Genomic DNA, 14750 nt, shown 5'->3' on the forward strand with positions numbered 1-14750 from the left:
ACTTGACATTCACTGCCTTCCACTCAGCAGGTGGCTCTACTTACAGGCCCGAATGGTTCTGGTACAAGTAGATGCGAATAATCCCCTTTGAGCGACGCGGGGAAGAGCTCTGGCAACCACATGAACGAGATATCTGGGGACCCAATGGTAGAACTGACCTGATACTATGGCAGAATGGTCTCTGGGATCAGCGAGGATTCCAAGTCGGCGGACAGAAGCTCCACGAAGGTCAGAACGTCACCTTGAATGGAAGACACAGAAAGCTAGTCTGGGACAAACTGCACTTCCTTCTAGCTCGCACGAAGAAGTATGCAGAGATGATCATCCGAGAGTTTCCGGATACTCCTATGATGTGGAGAAGTTTAACGTATCACCATAAGACTGGATCAGGAGATATCATGGTAATTGATATCGATCGTCTTGGACGCGCTTTGGTAGAGCAATATGGACATGAATTGTTTGAATGGGGTTGTATCATTAGTCCTGTGGGGCATTGTTATGAGGATGGGACTCTCCCTGGTGAGGGCACATTGATATGGGTATGGGGCAAAATGATTCTTGAGTATCTCGTAAGATCAGCGAAATCGAAACTTGGAGGCGGTTATAGGTTGCCGTATTTTGACGGATGGGAGAGGTGCCATGTGGAATCCGTGGGGTGGGGAGGGCGATAGTAGAGGTTCGTTACTTGAATAGAGTCCTTGTCGTTGCGTTACCATTCATCGTTTTGAGTTTGCTTCAAGACTTAAGGATAGGATGTAAAATCTCTCAGCTACCCCTTTAGCAGAAATGGTATCAGTGCTTCAGCTAGACCCTCCGGATCCTCTTCAGTGATGAAATGCCCGCACTCCAAAGCTTTACCACAAACATTTTGGGCATACTTCTGCCAGATTTCAAGGGGCCCTTCTGACTTATCTCGCATAGACTCGGCAAACAGTCCCGTGTTGCCCCAAACCGCCAACATCGGAGTCTGTATCTTATTTCCCTTTTCCAAGTCCTTCTCGTCATAGGCCCTATCCAGGAACGCTCCAGCTCTGTAATCCTCGCAGGTGCTATGAATCCTTGTTTTGTTGCAGTACGCGTTTCTGTACTCCTCGAGTGCCCTCTCATCAAAGTCGTCAAGTGTCTTTTTCCTCGTCCAACTTGCGAGGGTATGTTCTAAGAAGTGCTTGCCATTATCGGTACCCTGAATCATTGTTTCGGGGAAGGGGTCTGGTTGAGCGAGGAAAAGCCAGTGGTAGGCTTTCAGTCCAGCCGTCACATCACCAAACCCTTGATACATGGCTGCAGTTGGGATAATGTCGATTACGACCACTTTTGAGACTGCCTCAGGATGATCAAAAGCGAGGCGGTACGCTACTATACTGGTCTAGTCGGGATCATACCCGGATTCGTACTTCGTATCTAGAACCTGTCTACTTAATAAATTTGCTGACAAATCCCATTTTTATGATTCTGCTCCAGCGTAAATGGAGCCACTTAGAAGCTGGACCGACTGTTAGGTCAAGGGAACATATAGCTCCTCAATGCCAGCATCGAAAGAGTAGAGACCAAATAATACGGCGCAATAACTTACTCCAAAATGTCCAGAGGCTATGAGTTAGTTCTTCTCGGCGCAACGGGTCATACCGGTAAGCTGGCTGCTGAGCATCTTACCAAGCACGCACCTACCAACCTTCGTTGGGCATTGGCTGGACGCTCGGAGTCAAAGTTAAACAGTCTAGCTTCGGATCTCCGGGCGCTGCATCCTGATCGTATACAACCCGGTACGTAAGCTCTAGTCTTTCAAGAACGAGTGATAATCATTTTCACTTTGAGCTAACGAAATCAGTTGTTGAACTATTTGAACTGGAGGGACAAAGTCTCACATCTCTCATCAAGAGAACTCAAGTGATTGTCTCGACTGTTGGGCCATTTATGAAATATGGCACACCTGTTATTGAAGCGTGTGCAAGAAACGTAACTCACTATGTGGACTGGTAAGACTCATAGTTACCTGGCGATCGTTAACTATCTTCGTCAAACTAAACTGTCGCAGCTCTGCAGAAATCCCATGGCACAAGGAGATGATTGAGCGGTTCGATACGATAGCGAAGGCATCTGGTGCGATTGTAAGTGCACTTCAGCCATTATACCAGGCCTTTCGAGTCCTAAGCTAATGCAAGACTTCAAAAAGATTATTCCCCAGACAGGCAGTGGCAGCGCTCCACCAGATCTCACCACTTACCTTCTAGCCGCTCACATCCGCAACACCTATTCTTCAGGAACTCTCCAGGTAACGAGCAGCTCTGAGCTCAAGGTACAGCCAAGCGCCGGCTCTATGGACGCCGTTCTGTCAGAGTTTGACATCTACGGTAGCTCCCAAATGGCGAAGTGCCGTGAACCTTTTGCACTTTCGCCCGTTCAGCATAGGCCGCTTGTTCGACCTCCCCATCTGAGCAGCTGGACAAGACTCATAGGTGTTGGCAACGATGAGTACCTAGGGCCCTTGACAGATTTTGAACAGTCTGCAATTGACAAACCATTGGTGGAAAGAAGCTGGGGTTTGCTTGACGACGGAGGGTTGTACGGTCCAAATTTCCAATATGATGAGCTAAAGCCCGCACGTAGCATCTGGTCTGCCTTCACAGGACACGTGGGATAAACTATTCTCATGTATGCTCTGTCACTTGCTCCTGTTCGGTGGCTCCTCCGGCGTTATTCCCCTGTAGCCCAAAAAGACGAGGCCGAGTCAGTACAAAGCACAGTCATATGGAATGCTACACACTAACCTAAGTACATAGGGCTGTAAAGCAGGAATTCTACCACAACACGGCTGTCGCTATTGCCGATACGCCTAATCGCGAACGAGCCATTGCAAAATCCGGTTTCGATGGTAGCATCTATCTTTTCACCGGCATCTGTATCACAGAAGCTGCATTGACTCTTCTGCGAGGTGAGGAGACATATGCTATTAAGATGGGTGGAGGCTTCTTGACATCAGCAACTTTGGGCCATGCATACATTGGCAGACTTCGAAATGTGGGTGTTAGATTTGAAATTGTCGATGACGTTTCTTAGGCCATGAGATACCTATGTAGGTAGTTAGTATGCTGCCTGAAGTGTGTTTTTAACAGTGTTTTTTCGAGTTGATAGACCTAATAGCTGATGGCTGCATCGCACACCTTACCTTGCTTCTTGTTTATAGGCCTGCAAGTTATGTATATTACTAATTTAGCATTTGCGAAATTGTTTTAAACGACTCCGCCCGTAAGAACAGAAGCCCAGATCTTCGAAATTCTATCACAGTGTTATGCAGCTGCAGATTGTCTTGTTCGATCTTCCACCTTTTCTTTCAAGTATATAGAAGAGCTTAGATATTTACTTAAGCAGGAATTTCTTCTCCACCCAAGCTAATCAGGCGTCCTGTATTATTACCCAGAAAATTATACAGAATATCTACGTTACAGATCACTGTAGGGTGGGGATGGCTTCCCCGCGTTGCCCCACCCTTAGTGCAATCCGGGGGAGTCAGAACGAGATCCGAACTCCACTGATCTGGTCACTTACCCAAGAACTATTAATACATCCTGCATATCTTCACAATCAAGATGACTCTAGCTTCCAGTTATCCCAGCTTGTATATCCGAAAGCTAATTTCCGGTATTATTTCAAGTTCAAGTCATGTCGGAACAAAGCAACAAGAACACCGATGGGGAGTCTAATGTGATTGAGGTTGAACTGCTCGCCGTGGACGAGGCCGAGAACTATCAAGGCCTGACTTTGAAGTGTATCCTTGTTTACTTGGTAAGAGTCATACAGACGGCGTTGTCCCAGGGCCAATCTAACAACCTAGTCCATACTCAGTGGTTGCTTTGCGCAAGTCCTTGCAATTGTCGCGACCGGCGCAGTAAGTGTTTTCCTTGAACGGAACAGTCTTGGATTGTACTGACAACATATAAGTTTGCCAGAAACATGGCCAACGTTTTGGGCGGGCGCGACAAGTATATTTGGATCCCTCAAGGCCTGATCATCTGCAGCACGTTTACGGCAGCCCCCATTGCGCAGTCGTCGGACTTTTGGGGCCGTAAGTGGCCGATCCTGATTTGCACTGGACTCTGCGTCACTGGCTCTATCATCATCAGCAGAGCATCTTCCATGACCATGGCCATTGCCGGATCGTTGGTGGTCGGTGTTGGGGCGGGGACAACTTCACTGTTATATGCAGTTGCATCAGAAATCATGCCACGGCAGTATCGACCGGTTGCCCAAGCCGGTGTCAATATTTCCAATTCACTTGGTGGCATATTTACATTACTCCTTGGCTTCGGACTTGTCAGCAAGGATGATGAGAACTTTCGAGTTGTTTGGTATGTTGGTACGGGGCTTTTTGCCTTCAACTTTGTGGCCATCTTCTTCTTCTTCAACCCACCCAAACGACGCCTCGAGTCATCCTTGACATGGAAGGAAAAGAACAAGGCTCTCGACTTGATAGGATATATTCTTTTCTCCATTGGAATGATAATGTTCAGTGTGGGCTTGACATGGGCCAACAACCCGTACTCTTGGCACAGTGCCCCGGTCCTCAGCACATTTATTATTGGCGTTGTCTTTATTATCCTCACGGTAATTTGGGAGGTCAAGAAGAAGGATGGATTCTGCCATCACGCCCTTTTCCGAACAAGCCGCAACTTTGCACTTGCCCTGGTCTTTATTTTCATCGAAGGGTTCGCATTCTATGCGGCCAACAACTTTCTTCCTCTGGCGTACTCGGTTTATTTTGATAGTGACCTTCTGAAGGTTGGTGCTATGATGTCCCTTATTTTCATTGGAGGAGCAATCTCATCGGTGATTGGCGGTCTCTACTCTACCAAGGCAAGGAGAGTCCGACCACCTTTGACGGCTGGGATGGCCCTCTTTGTCATCTACTTTGGTAAGTCTTGCGACATCTACACACACTCAACTTTTGCTAATTAAATTCCTTCTCAGCATGTATGGCTACTCTCAAGCCCGGTCAGCTAGCTGCGATGTGGGGCTATACTGTCCTGGCGGGCTTTGGCCTTGGGTTCGGTCTTGTCATCGCCGTGACGACTGGCCAGATAAGCACCCCGCCTGGCTTGATCGCCACAACCAGTGGCCTGATCCTGACCTCAAGATCCTTGGGAGGCTCAGTCGCGCTCCCGGTTTATACTGCTATCCTCAACTCTTCATTGTCTAAGCATCTTGCCCAAAAGATCGCCGAAAGGGTTATTCCTCTCGGGATCTCTGCCAAGGACTTACCAACCTTTGTCAGCGCTCTTGCTAATAATGATCAACGAGCTCTGGCTGCTATTCGGGGTGTTACTCCTCAAGTCATCTCGGCGGGGGTTGCTGGATTGAGGTCAGCTTATCATATAGCTTTCCGCGGCACCTGGAGTACAGCGGCAGCTGTCTCGGCGGTTGGGTTAATACTTGCGCTTTTTGTCCGTGATCCTCGCGACAGCTTTAACATGCACGTGGATGCGCCGGTTGAGGAAGATATTGCTAGAGGGCTTGGCCAGCGCTTGGAAGATGGGAGTAAAAGCGTAACTGCAACCGAACATATCGAGTCAAACATTGTCAGCGAAAAGCCTCGAGACAAGGCTTGACCTGGAAGTTTGATTGGCTGAGACCTGGCTGCTGGCAACACTCAGCGTCAAACATGGTACATTTGCATGGGTTGCAGCTAAATAGGGTTGCTGTGTTAGCAGATCGCGTTTCAAGGGGAAGAGGCCAATATTCTTTTCGGCTTACTCAAAACCAGGAGGAGCATAAACCTATAGGCAAACAATTCACTTGAATCGATTTCTGCACTTTCAAATGTCACTAACAATCCAACGCTTGAGTTTAGTGGCAATGCAGCAGCATCTTATGGCTAGAAACATTTTAAAGGTTCCAATCAGTGAAATTTTACCGATCAGGGCCTACTCTTGGATCCTGACCTTGGAGTACGACAACCAATATGGTACGGGCAACCAGAACTCTATTCGGAACTTTACTGTTGAGGCTATCAAGCAGCCACACTGAAGTACAAAAGCGGGAAGGGGTGTCGTCAGTTGCAACTCAGGAGTAATGAAAACATCGCAATGCATTTGTATGAGAAGGTTTATATAGATCAAGCGGAAAGTAAATTTGTCAGTTTAATGTCGCGATTTCTGCTTTTGACGTACTCCTCTCTCCCGAACCTTAAGTGAACTCATCCCTCAATCTCTCCACCCTCGAGCCAACTCTTGGCCAACCAATACAACTCGTCATGTTTTTCGAGGTTAACCGTGCCGATATGCCGCCTATGTCCAGGCATGTCCAGCAACACCTTGACTCCCATAATAGCTTCTTGCCAGTATGCAAGATACTTATAGCCCGGTGGATATGTAGCCAACTTCTCCTGATCGACAGTAACCTGCAGGGACTTGGATGGGTCACAAAGGATCATCTTATCCTTCTCATACCAATGCCTAACTAAGCGGGCGCCCCAGATTCCTTGGATCTTTTCGAAATAGAAGCAAAAGCGGCAGTCGGCCTCAACATCGAATTCCACGCCCTCTACCAGGAAGCGCTGTGTGATAGTAGCCTTTAGCTTTGTGACTCCACGGGTTCCTTCGATATTGATATCTGTGCTTGAGCCGTGACACCGATGCATGATAAAAGCGCCCTTATCCATGCCGGCTTTGGATGCAGCGATGAAGTCCTTGTAGGTAACACGGCCTGACCAGGTAGTATATACATGGGCTCCAGGATGGAATATAGACTCAAAGTTCTCCCATTCACAAGAATCTCTAATGACGAGTGTTGATTAGTTGCTGTAAAGACCATGCAAGGGTCGCTTTACCTGTATGCAGGCCAGCCCTCAGCTAGCTCCCGGAGCTTCAGCCTTTCAAGTACCAGGCGGTCTGGTTCATTGTTCCGGATCGCGATATTGGGCCGTGATCCTGCTGGGAGGCTATGCAGATCAACCATATTGATTGGCTAGAATGAATTTATGAGTCAAAGACAGTTGCCAGTGTTGATAATGACGATATCTTCACTCGGAAGCAAATCGGCTAGTAGAACTAGCTGAGTTATCTTTTATGCAGGCAGATTCAGCAATGGATTTCTCGCGGCACGAATGGAAATAAGTTGGGTTCTTTGCCACCCATCACTAGCTGGCAGTTGTGAGATCGCCGGTGGAGTAGACCAAATGCTATGGGGCTGGGCTGGAACTTGTGCCTTGGGATAGCCACCGACCAATTCACACTCCACTTAAGAAGACTGTGGGTGGGACAGTTCGTGAGGACACCAATTTGTCCACCAAAAGCCATTCTCTGAGTTGCGTATTCAATGGGAACTCCAGATGGACGAATATATTGTGACTTGGTTAGATCGTGGACTCAAAACTGCAGGGACATGAAACGGTGAGTAAAAGTACATATGGTTGATTGAAGAAATCAGCGAGGAAGTAATCATTAGTCGCTGTATCAAAAGTCACGACACCCTTTAGACCACTGTCCCGACCGCGAGTTGACAGTTGTCCATGCGACTGCCGGCATCATTATAAGCACAAAGCGCTAGATGATATTTATTCCACAAGCTTAGTTTATCACAAGACCTATGTAATTGACGAAAAGGGATACAGCAGACTGTTCTTCGAATAGTCCATCAATTGCCGCATCTTGCTGCTTTTCCAATGGCATCCTACTTAATTTTCGGCATTTCAACGCATTGTGTTACTAAAAAGCTCAGGGTGCATATAATGATTGAGGTGTCAAGAAACGGAAGTGAATTGCCCATGATGGGAGGCAGTCTCAACCTCCCATCCGAGACTCAACTATAAACCTTTTGAAATACAGACAACTGACACAAGTATTGCCAGCAGTTGTGCGATTGACACCGAGAGACGGAGAAATGATGGACCTAATCGAGGTACCATTGAAATGACATAGATAAGCTCTGTTGACTATGTAACCCCATGAAACTGTATTCTAATCTGAGCAGCAATGAACTATGTAGAGGGGTTAAAGATCTTAACTCCTCCAGATTGCGCCGCGGTGATATAGTGAATCTTTCCTTCAGGAGTAAGCTCATAATGAATCAAGAAATGGGCCTCGTAGCCTCCTCCCTGCCGTACGCCCGATCCAAAATTCAGGATATCCTATCGGTAAAGTTAACCATGGTACACATCCAAAGGGCATTGCCATACCTCGATGTTCGCAACAGCGGTGAATTTGATGTATGATTTTAGTGCAATGCCGGTCTTGTCCAGAATTATGGACTGGACGTTGACGTCCTCGTTCACTTGACTGCGTGCGTTGCGAAAAAAGTTGGTCGCCTCCTCCCTGCCATGTAGAGTCTGTTTTCCATCGAGTATGATGGTAACATCTGATGTATAATACCGCGGGAAAGTGTCAAAGTCGTTGGTGTTGAATGCATTGAGATAAAGTTTGAAGTCCTCGTGGGAACGAATGACATCCCTAGAGGCCTCTTTCTCAAGGTAAGCGTCCTCCGTCAGCTGGATGATGTGGCCGTCCTTGTCAAGAGTGTACCAGACAAACATCTTGACAAGAGGGCCGTTTCCGGGCCACACTGGCCCCCATCTGCCAGCGAGATTGTCTGTTTCATAGCCGTTGATGCCTCGGAATTGGGTGTGCATCTCGGTGACAACGATGTCCTGTCCAAATACTACCCTTTTCAATTCGAGGGTTTCACGCATACCAGCATGGATTTCGTCCACCCATGACAGAAATTCGTCAATGGTCCTGTCGGGAAAACCACTGAATCTGAACTAATGGGAGAAGAATGAGCAACGTAACTGGGCAGACTTGAGAACAGGCACTTACCACTGCATTTTTGGAGTAGTACGCGGTGTATTCAGCTTTGTCGTTGGCATTGAAATGATAGACATAGTCGTCCAAATCGGCTCGATTTCGTATCGACTTTGTTCCAATACGGAGATCCGGAGAAGAAGCCATGTTTTCTGAATTTTTGCTAAAAGCGTAAAGATTTGTCACAACGAATGCTCGAACCTTGAACCTCTGTCGTTCTTTTCTAGCGACCGTTAGGCACCCCAGATGTACCCCAGATGGCAGCTGAGTTAACTAGTTCACCAAGGCTGTCCACTCTAGCCAATAATGGTTACGTGTACAGGTGGTAACCGGTGGGATTTGAACTTGTCAGCGGGGTTAGTGAGATGGTGTGTGTGGGTGGGTAATAGGGTGGAACGCCGCTTGGGCGCTCGAGGCTCCTTCATCGGCTGGTGTAACTTGTGCCAATTGTGGATGAACGGCCACGCTAATACCGTCATCTGACACTCTCGTGTGGAGCCGATAATTCTATCGAAATGCTGGAATCTTTCCCTAAAACCTGGATTTGATACTGAAAGCACAATGATCAAAGGAGATCTATCTAATGGTGAGAATGTGACAACTTTGGCAGAATCGGGGGAGAACATGACATGTAGTTACACTGTGGCGGGGCAAAGCCTCGCCCTCTGTAACCTATCAGAATCGCACAATGAAGAAGGAACTAATTCAATGAATCGCGCCGTTGGGGTTTTGTAGTAAATAAAGTAAAAAGCGAATCTGGTGAACTAACTCTACGAACAGAGTAGGGACCTCATCTCCGATAGTCTCCCATCTTGAATAGGTAATCGGAAGTTTAGATGTCTATTCTAGGCCGAGGGGTATAATAGGATGCAAATCTAAGTGAGGTTTGCAGTACACAATTCAGCCTACGAGGTATATATTTCATTTTAATCTTTTGAACTTGATTTCAGATTCATAAATAAAAGGTATGGGAGAATGAGCATGAGACATTCGGACAAAAGTGCTATAAAAGCTTTTCTCGGCAAATATATTTGGACTAACCAATCTTGAAAACATGAATGCTCCTTATTCTCGCACCTTGAACCGGCCGTTGTAATGAGGATACACGAACCACGCACAGAAAGTGTCCAATGGTTTGTCTGCGTCCTCAATGACAAGATCAAACTTGCGGACAATCTGAGGGACCATCTTGGTCAACTCCAGCAGACTGATGTTCCTACCAATGCAAGTCCGGGCTCCAGCTCCAAACTAAAAAGAGAATTAGTCTTCTGAGATATTCTGAAAAATAGGAATTAACTTACTGCAAACATCATAGAGTCCATGATGCTCGTCTTCTCGTCACCCAGCCAGCGCTCTGGCCGGAAGACTTCAGGGTCAGGGCCGTAGATTCCCTTGTCGTAATGTAAGACCCATGCGTTAACACCGACCTCGGTCTGGGGAAGAGTTAGTATGAGCCCATGATACGCTCGTGATCACATACCCCTTCAGGGAAGTAGATTCCCGATAGTTCCATGCCGTCACGAGGCACGACACGAGGCAGAATCGTTCCGACGGCTGGGTGGATACGCAGAGTCTCCTTGATAACAGCTTGTAGATACGGCATGTCCTGTGCTTCCTGGAAGGTAACGGGGTCCGAGAGACCGCCATACGCTGCCTTCTGGTCGATCTCCTCTCGCAGCTTCTTGAGTTTATCTGGGTTCTGGAACAGGTAGTAGAGAGCGGAACTCAGTGTCACGGCTGTGGTGTCAGAGCCGGCCCCGATATTGCTACCGCATGCGTCAAGCAGATTGGGCGTTTTGAGACGACCTTCAGACTCCCCTTCCAGCAGCTTCTTCAAGAATGTGTCATACTTCGTGGTACCCTTGACTGTGGATTTGGCGTTTTCTTTCCGGGTGTTGTCGATCTGCTTGAGGGCGTAGCTGACAAGCGTTGATGTGTTGGACGTCATACCCAATGCAGTAGCGATGCCGATGAGCCATGGGACCAGGTTGGGAATGATACCCCAGAATGCTAAAAAGTCATTGGCCTCCCGAATGCCCTTTATCATTCCGGTGGTATCTCCCTCGTTCTCCATCATGTTGAAACTCTTGTTGAACTACATAGCATTGGTCAGTCAACACCTTTAAAGGGGATGATGGGGGAAGACTAACGGTAATGGCGCCAATAACATCAAAGGCGTAGTATTGCATCCAGTGAGGAATGTCAACCAAACGGCCTTCTTTGGCAAACTGATTTAGCTTGCGAATGCAGACATGTGTCATCTCGTCTACAGCTGGCTCATAAGATACCATGGATGACATGGTGTACATGGGCGAGATCTTTCTTCTCCTCTCCTTGTGCAGACCATTGTCTTGGATGGCAAAGATGTTCTGCTCGTGGACGACCGGGCTAAGCAATGGACTGTAGTAAGTTGCCTTGATGTATTTGCCTCCTAATTCATAGACCTTTTTCACATCTTTCGGCTGACTAAGACTGTACCGGTTTGGTCCTACTCGTACAACGGGGCCTGGGTATCTCAGGGTTAGAGAGGATGTCGGGAGGTGCTTAAAAAGGACTAACCGTATTTCTTGTGCAAACGGATGAATTCTTGGTTTGAGTGGCCTTGCTTCACCACTCGATACTCCCACCAACGTGTGACACGAGCCAGAAACGGGCCGGGAATACTTCTCAGAGGTGAGAGGAAGAGGCTATAAAGTAATGCGATGAAGTAGTAAGAAACGGCAAGACCGAAAAGAGTCAACGGCAAGCCAGCAGCGACTGCCGTGGCATCGACATGCTTCAAAGTTGAGAAGATGGCTTGCACCGTCGGGTTACTCTCAGCATCTCGTAAGAATGCCATAATCGGTGTTTGAGAAGGCGAAAGTGATGTTTGATAGAATTGTAGCGTATCTCAAGTTGGTGAAATATCTTATAGGTTTTAACATAGTGCAGTCAAAGAGATTTCTGATATGGCTGAGCGAGATGAGGTATGCGCGACACCATGGGAGGTCAATCTCGGTGGGATTATGGATGCCGGTGGGGTTGCCCATGACCACGTAGAACCTGCTCCGAGCTCTTTCATCAATTGTCTCATCTACGGGCGAGCCCTTCGATTAGAACTAGCGATCTCCCTTGAAGTGATCCCCACCGGTATAAGCGTAGTATCTGCTTCTGGCAAATTCATGCTCATCCCCACCGATATAGGAATTTCCCAATGCTTGTCCAAACATTATCCGCCCCTTAGCTTCCCATAGATCAAAATGACCTTAAGGTGTCTGATGCCCAACTAGCTAAGAACCCTTGCCAACTACCTGCCCTTCTGCCAAAGCCTCAAACCAACTCAAACATACACCGCAGCACAACATGGGCGACTATACAGCAGAAATTGAACAGATTTACGCTGGCCTAACCGACCAGCCTCCTCATACCGAGGAGCAGAAAGTCATGGCCAAGAAGATCATCGAACTCCATTTAGCGACCTTCAAATACTATGACTACAAGAGAACATTCGAGCTTGTGGATGAGAACTACAGACAACATAGCCAGATGGTCGCCGACGGCCGCGACTCAATTATCGAAGCATCCAAGGTTCTCAAGTCTATCGCCGCAAAGAACTGGAAAGGCCCAGGAGAACCGCATTTCAACATGATGTTCAAGAGGATACTGGTGGATGGGGACTATATTGTGGCGCAGATCTTCTCTGAGCGTTGGCCTGGAGACGCGGGCGAGCATGTCTTTGACCTTTATCGATGGAAGAATGGCAAGGTTGTGGAGCATTGGGATGTTATACAGCAGGTGGATGCGGCAAATATGAAGCATGGTAACTCTGTTGCGTAGCTCTAGGGTAGCAGACACCAATAGTGTCAAAGCCGAAAGGGTTATGGATGTACGGAGTATGTAAAGTCAGAAAGACGTTCCATGAAGGTACGCGGGCATTCAGTACCTGCTTTGCATTAGATTTGAAAACTTACCCTGCGGTCCCCTTCAGCTACTGAAGAACCGTTAGAAGATAAATATTGACTACCCTAGCGCAACCGTCCATCAAGCTCTTTGTCGACACAGTTTACAGAACTGACTCAAGGACCTGATACCAGCCAATCGTGTGACAGTCACATACAGCCATCGTTGACAAGCTATAATACTAAACACAAAGCAGAAATTTTACATGGCAATCTGATAGTAGACGGATGATACAGACTCCCCAGAGCACAGATAGCCTGTAGCTGATATTGGAGACAATAAACTCGGCAGACTCAACTCAAGAGATGAACGGAATGCAACGTACTGATCTACCTAGCATCAGGCGGGTGGAGCGACTTGTATCCCGCCTCCGTATCATGACGGAGGCGGGGAAGGGGAGAAAGGGCGGGGCCCCGCACATAGCAGCATAGCTAGACCAGCTTCGGGGTCCGCTTGAAACCCAGGACTTGTCTTGGTGGACATTGTTACGAGTCCGGACAATTTTTGGACTCCGAGAACCCGTTTATCGTAATTGAATGACATTGACGAGCCAAGAGCCTCTGCATACGAAAGTGTATCAATAATTGCTGACTTTCGACGATTGCCATCATCTCGAAGTGGGGACTCAACAGGGTCGAGGCTCACCTGAGACTCAGATCCTGCGGATGGGACGAACCACATCGGCTCGGTGGGCACAGTGCGACAGTCAGATTCATGCTAAACGAATTTACTAAGATAGCGAGGATAAAAACAAAGCTTATCGGTCCTTGTAAAACCCGCCGCCAGTAAACCCCTTGCTGCTCATCCGGTGCCAAACTTTAGACGTAGTACTGCACTTTATTTCAGTTACAGTAACATCCATGTCTCCTCCAGTCAAGAACGTCGCACTGATTGGTGTATGTATACCTATTGGCAACCCAATTGAACTGCATACATAATACTGAACAGTTCACAGGCCAGTGGTAACCTAGGAGTTGTCATCCAGGACCATTTCCTCGCCCAAAAGGACTCACCTCTCCACCTCTCTGTTTTGACGAGGGATAACTCTGGTGCTAAGTTCTCAAAGGGCTTGAATGTCATCTCGACGGACTACAGCCCCGAGTCTCTCAAACGAGGCTTGAGAGGACAGGATGTAGTCATCATGCTCCTCCCCCCAGAGTCCACTGTTGACCATGAGACTGTCATCGACGCAGCGGTAAAGGCAGGCGTTAAGCGCTTCTTCCCCTCTGAGTACGGCGTTAGAACCTACCACCCAGCTTTTGCCGACGGCGTTTTGCTCGCGACTAAGAAGCGGTCTATCGTGAAGCATCTGGAGAAGACCCAGGATATCATGAGCTGGACCGGTATCATGTGCAATCCTTGGGTCGACTTTGTGAGTCTTGTCATAGGGATATTAAGCTCAAAGGCTGATTGAAACGTATAGTGTGTAATCGATGGACTTTTGGGCTTTCACATGAAGGAGCGCAAAGCGCGCATCTACAACGGTGGCGATGTCCCATTCTCCACGGGTCTCCGTGACTTGGCTGCCCAGTCTCTCTACGCGCTCATCACCAATCCGGAGCGTCTCGAAGAAGCAAAGAATCAGTACATCCACGTCGCCTCCTACACAGTGACGCAAAACGAGATCCTTGATGTGGTGACAAAGCTGACCGGCCAGGAATGGCAGGTCGAGAATGTCACCTCTGAAAGAGTTATGCCAGAAGCCCTAGAGGACATCAAGAAAGGCTTGAACTGGGGTCTGGGCCACCAAGTCCAAGCTATTCTTTTTAGCTACGACTCGGATGGCCATGGTATCGGTGATTTCCGCCCGTTGGGGATCTGGAATGAGAAATTAGGCCTGCCGAAAAGTACCTTAGAGCAAGACTTGAAGGGCCCTCTTACGGGCGACTGGAAGGGGATCGTTCACTGGCAACCGGACGAGCTTCCTAACTATAAGCTCAAAAAGGATCGTGATCGCTCGACACGCCAGTAGACCCTCAACAGACAAGGACTTCTCTATGGATGTTGCTCTTGAAAAGC

The 14750-nt window shown here is 47.9% G+C and overlaps 8 protein-coding genes across 8 annotated transcripts; 4 read left to right on the forward strand and 4 right to left on the reverse strand.

Moving 5' to 3' along the window:
• Window positions 1-769: 769 nt before the first annotated feature.
• Window positions 770-1279, reverse strand: FOBCDRAFT_194166 (Alpha/Beta hydrolase protein; the record flags this gene model as incomplete). The annotated part of the gene is made up of 1 exon (XM_031180435.2): window positions 770-1279. One exon carries the CDS (start codon window positions 1277-1279, stop codon window positions 770-772), a length of 510 nt encoding a protein of 169 aa, XP_031041203.2.
• Window positions 1280-1579: 300 nt separating this feature from the next.
• FOBCDRAFT_194167 (Saccharopine dehydrogenase-domain-containing protein) lies at window positions 1580-3057 on the forward strand (the record flags this gene model as incomplete). The annotated part of the gene is made up of 5 exons (XM_054702608.1): window positions 1580-1763; window positions 1829-1976; window positions 2036-2108; window positions 2174-2613; window positions 2781-3057. 5 exons carry the CDS (start codon window positions 1580-1582, stop codon window positions 3055-3057), a joined length of 1122 nt encoding a protein of 373 aa, XP_054558583.1.
• A 603-nt stretch (window positions 3058-3660) lies between these two features.
• On the forward strand, window positions 3661-5603 carry FOBCDRAFT_266435 (major facilitator superfamily domain-containing protein; the record flags this gene model as incomplete). The annotated part of the gene is made up of 4 exons (XM_059611387.1): window positions 3661-3783; window positions 3833-3886; window positions 3940-4909; window positions 4966-5603. The coding sequence occupies 4 exons, from the start codon at window positions 3661-3663 to the stop codon at window positions 5601-5603; spliced, it is 1785 nt and encodes a 594-aa protein (XP_059463739.1).
• A 587-nt stretch (window positions 5604-6190) lies between these two features.
• On the reverse strand, window positions 6191-6951 carry FOBCDRAFT_194169 (uncharacterized protein; the record flags this gene model as incomplete). Its single annotated transcript, XM_054702610.1, has 2 exons — window positions 6191-6770; window positions 6824-6951. The coding sequence occupies 2 exons, from the start codon at window positions 6949-6951 to the stop codon at window positions 6191-6193; spliced, it is 708 nt and encodes a 235-aa protein (XP_054558585.1).
• Window positions 6952-7972: 1021 nt separating this feature from the next.
• FOBCDRAFT_194170 (uncharacterized protein) lies at window positions 7973-8939 on the reverse strand (the record flags this gene model as incomplete). The annotated part of the gene is made up of 3 exons (XM_054702611.1): window positions 7973-8122; window positions 8171-8752; window positions 8808-8939. The coding sequence occupies 3 exons, from the start codon at window positions 8937-8939 to the stop codon at window positions 7973-7975; spliced, it is 864 nt and encodes a 287-aa protein (XP_054558586.1).
• Window positions 8940-9857: 918 nt separating this feature from the next.
• FOBCDRAFT_266438 (cytochrome P450) lies at window positions 9858-11631 on the reverse strand (the record flags this gene model as incomplete). The annotated part of the gene is made up of 5 exons (XM_054702612.1): window positions 9858-10040; window positions 10094-10225; window positions 10273-10887; window positions 10943-11298; window positions 11352-11631. 5 exons carry the CDS (start codon window positions 11629-11631, stop codon window positions 9858-9860), a joined length of 1566 nt encoding a protein of 521 aa, XP_054558587.1.
• Window positions 11632-12134: 503 nt separating this feature from the next.
• FOBCDRAFT_194172 (uncharacterized protein) lies at window positions 12135-12608 on the forward strand (the record flags this gene model as incomplete). Its single annotated transcript, XM_054702613.2, has 1 exon — window positions 12135-12608. The coding sequence occupies one exon, from the start codon at window positions 12135-12137 to the stop codon at window positions 12606-12608; it is 474 nt and encodes a 157-aa protein (XP_054558588.2).
• A 983-nt stretch (window positions 12609-13591) lies between these two features.
• FOBCDRAFT_194173 (uncharacterized protein) lies at window positions 13592-14703 on the forward strand (the record flags this gene model as incomplete). The annotated part of the gene is made up of 3 exons (XM_054702614.1): window positions 13592-13627; window positions 13687-14103; window positions 14155-14703. 3 exons carry the CDS (start codon window positions 13592-13594, stop codon window positions 14701-14703), a joined length of 1002 nt encoding a protein of 333 aa, XP_054558589.1.
• Between the last annotated feature and the right edge of the window lie 47 nt (window positions 14704-14750).

The sequence above is a fragment of the Fusarium oxysporum genome, chromosome I (assembly GCF_013085055.1).
Source record: "Fusarium oxysporum Fo47 chromosome I, complete sequence".
Classification (NCBI taxonomy): Eukaryota; Fungi; Ascomycota; class Sordariomycetes; order Hypocreales; family Nectriaceae; genus Fusarium; species Fusarium oxysporum.